Genomic DNA, 4,086 nt, shown 5'->3' on the forward strand with positions numbered 1-4,086 from the left:
TCTGTCCCTCTTGTCAGCAAACCTTTCGGGGTGAAGAAGTGTCCCCGAATGGAATTTGAGAGAGAGAGAAGAAGAGAGAGAGAGCTACTCTAATTCACACACGAAGACTGGCCTCGGGGAGGTTTTTTTTATATAACTAAAACGTTCCCTTCTGGGAACCCTTATATTTTTTACTTATTTTTTGAGGGGTGGGGTGTAGCTGCTGATCGTTCATTCGTTTAAGCGGCCTTATACCAGCACAGGCTCTTGCTCTTGGGCATCCCGTAAAAAATACCAATCAACTATCTCATATGTTCCTACGAACAACATATTCCGCCGCTTCCAAGTAAATTCCCGACAATTCGTTGCGAGAACCATCGCTGTCTTTGCGGTTAATATTCTCGTGTAATATAATATCCATCATTGAAATATTCCCTCTTAAAATGACCAGTTATGACCTGAGTCTCATTATTTGAATACTGATGTCATTTAGATCTGGCGACACAATTAAATTATGACTGATAATCGAATATTCTCTCTCCCCTCTCCATCAGGGGGTTCTAGGGGGTCCCTCTACCCCCGATTAAGGATGTGATTGACAAGAGGTTTTTGAGGTTAATTACTTTCGGGAACTTTGAAGGCAAGTGTTAGTTGTTCCACAAACTTTTTTCATTTCTCTATTATTTTTCTTCTTCGTTTTTATCTTCTTTCTTCCGAGTTGTCTCTCTTTCTTTAAGCTTTCCCAGAGTCAAAGGCAGAATGTCGACCACAGATGCGCTGGCATTTAAGTACTTATAGTAATTACCCACTTTGTCAAAAAATCACAACCACACACACACACACACACATACACACACACACACACGCACAGAGAGAGAGAGAGAGAGAGAGAGAGAGAGGAGCTACTTATCATCATCATCAGTATTTGATTAGAATTTCATCATGCCTTTCTCATTTAAATTTTAAAAACATTTTCACCATAATGCGATCAAAGTATAGATCATGATTTAGATTTGGCTCTATAAAGATTTTATGAGGGGGTGTGGGAGGGGGGAGGGGGGGGGGGTAGGGGTGAGGACACCCCCACACCCTGGCTGTATGTTTCTTCGCGAAAGCCAAAATCCTAAACCTGTACCTCGCAAGAATCGCTCTAAAGAATCGTTATGTCAGCAACGTTACTCCAGATGATCTATGACTCTAAACCTGATGAATTCTCACGCGAGTGATTCCTTTTCGTAATGAAGTAAATCCTTTATTCATCGTATCTATCATCACTTACTTTCCGTTCCCCATTCCGCCAGAAAATAACATCCATCATCACTTACGCAAACAGAAAGTGAGCATGGATCATCATGATCCAGCTTTCAGGATTTGAATGCTGATGTGATTACGGTTTGATGACGTCATCGGAATATGATTAATAATTAATCGACTATTTTCAGTGAAAGATTCCAGTCAGATTAATCCCTGAATGAGAACATTAAGGTCATCCGGGATGTGCGGGGACAAAAGGGCTTATCGGGTTAATTACGTCCGGCGAGTTATTGGGAGGTTAATGAGATTTTGGACCTTATTCTGTTAAAGCGATCGTGATTATTATTATTATTATTATTATTATTATTATTATTATTATTATTATTATTACTTCTCGTTGGCACAAGTTTTCTGATGAGAAGTATCCAGTTTGTCAAAAAGTCTTTCAAAAATGTAAAATTGTTTGGTAATACATTTGTTATTGTTTTTGTTGTGTGTTTGTGTGTGTTAGAGAGAGAGGGAGATCAAAGGAACTGAATTATATCCACACTAGCTTGGGAGGATCCTTTTTTCAGTATTAGAGAGTGAATTGATAAAGTCAAGTTGAGGTAAAAGCAGGATTTCTTTTTATTAGTCAGACGTCCAGAACATTATTTGCATGATGTCAACAGGTTTACATGAGAGCATTTTAAAAGTGTTCCGTGTAGTTTGTGATCTCTAAATTGTCATTGTTGTTAGTCGGTTTCTGTACCACATCTATTTCTCCAATGTAAGGTTTCCCTTTGTTTGAGATTTTCCGTCATCTCACTTCTTCCCTCATTCCTTTCCAACCTCGCTTTCTCTTACTTTCTCATACCTCCTTCATCTCCCCTAACCTTTTCTCCCATTGACATTCCATTCTCTTGCCATTTATCCTTTCCAAAATCTGGAGGAAAGAAATATTTGATCCCAAACCCACAAGTCACAACAGTCTGGTGACACTCGACAAGAATTACTGAGGTCCTCCAAGGATGAGTTGACCGAGAGACGCTGATAAGATCTGACCACTTTGTCCATAAACCTCTCCAATAGAAGGAGAATTCTCTCTTCGTGAAATTAGTTACGGAGGAAGGGGTGGGGCGGGTGGAGGGGTGGGTAAAGAAAAGGGGTATGTGGAAGTTAATAGATACTTTCGAGTTATTTATAGATTTTTATATCTGAAAGAACCAACTCACTTGTGTTGTCTACCGAAATTTCTTTGTAAAAATTGTTTTATCATCTTGGCTGGCTCTCTCAAATAAAATCTTCCAGTTCTTGAACCCAACAGATTTTCCTACTTCTTCTTCTTCTTCTTCTTCTTCTTCTTTTTTTTTTGTTAAGGAATACATTCATTCCTCGAATGTTCGCTTAGTCGAAAAATCTGATTAAACTATTATGTTTTTTTTCTTATTAAATAACTTTATTTTATTATTCTATCGGTTCTTTCGGAAATCAGTTCCTCCAGTTCTGTACTTATCACCAAAATCATCAGGTTGGGTTACGTGCGTATCTGAGTAACCATTATCGGCCTTCGAAAAGTATGGCCACGCTTACGAATTCAACCATTCAATTTTTATTCTGAATTCTATGTAAATTCAACTTATAAGTAATGACACTGTTATAATTATATTGACCATCCTCCATAGTAAAGCTCATAAAATACGAACGATCTTAATTGACGTATCCATATCCCTACTGAGATGATAACCCTTCTGTATTTGTCATTGTAATCGTTATCATAAAAAGATATGGGTCTATTTTAATATCTGCACATTAGAGTTAATTTCACTTAGGTTTAGGGACAGTGTTATTTCTTGCTTCATTAAAGACATATTCATCCGAGGAAACTGTTGATGAAGGTCGCCTGAATTACGCAGAGGCCAAAATTAGGGATCCGTCATGTGTCCAAAGGTGAGTCAAATTAATTACTTCCGGGAGTGGCACAGGTGGAGGAAGGTCACTTCAGCCATTGTTGTGGTGGACTAAAACTGATGAGTTTTGGTATTATTATTATTATTATTATTATTATTATTATTATTATTATTATTATTATTATTATTATTATTATATTATTATTATTATATTTAAAGAAAACTCGTAATCACATGAGTCGATAAAACGGGAAAGTTAATCCACAGTAGATTGCTTGTTTAATTTTATTTTGTGAAATATTGTAAAAAAAAACAAGTCAAACAAGCATTATTATTATTATCATTATTATTATTAGTATTATCATTATTATTATTATTATTGTCGTTGTTGATGATGTTGTTTTACCTGTAACTAAGAAATGTCCAGATCTACCTACTAAGCTCCACTGGATACATTCAGTTAAACTGGAAAACCAAAAACAAGCAACGACCACATATGTTCGTTTTCATTTCTTGAAGGATATGAATCGTACAGAGAGAATCATTCACAAAAACTGTGTTACAGAGAATCCCTTAAACTAAAATCCATCATGAAAAGAAGGAAAAAATAATAATTTTAATAATTAACTGAAATAACAGATTTCGGGTGTTGCATTAAGATTCTTTAGAGAAATCAGTATTTCATTTAATCTTACAAAACTTTTCGGGTTTGGAAACCTTATTCAGTTGTAGGTTTTGATCAGAAAAAAAAAAAAGTCTTTTGCTAGAATGTCGAATAGTTGTTTACGTTCATAAGAGATTGGCCAATGGTCATTTATTAAATAAACTAAAACACTCAACACTGACACTTGCGTGACGTCCTCTCTCTCTCTCTCTCTCTCTCTCTCTCTCTCAGGGAACTGAATCCATGTCCAGAGGATTAGGGCCTAAGCGTCTCCTCCCCCTCCCTATCCCCCCCTCCCCT

The 4,086-nt window shown here is 36.6% G+C and overlaps 1 protein-coding gene across 1 annotated transcript in view; it reads left to right on the forward strand.

Moving 5' to 3' along the window:
- Positions 1 to 4,086, forward strand: part of LOC135199938 (mucin-2-like) — a 122,699-nt gene that overhangs the window by 112,719 nt on the left and 5,894 nt on the right. The window contains exon 4 of the mRNA XM_064228058.1: positions 3,080 to 3,162. Within this exon, the coding sequence (XP_064084128.1) occupies positions 3,080 to 3,162 (83 nt within the window). The remainder of the gene's footprint in view (positions 1 to 3,079; positions 3,163 to 4,086) is intronic.

Source organism: Macrobrachium nipponense, chromosome 26, assembly GCF_015104395.2.
Source record: "Macrobrachium nipponense isolate FS-2020 chromosome 26, ASM1510439v2, whole genome shotgun sequence".
NCBI classification, from domain to species: domain Eukaryota; kingdom Metazoa; phylum Arthropoda; class Malacostraca; order Decapoda; family Palaemonidae; genus Macrobrachium; species Macrobrachium nipponense.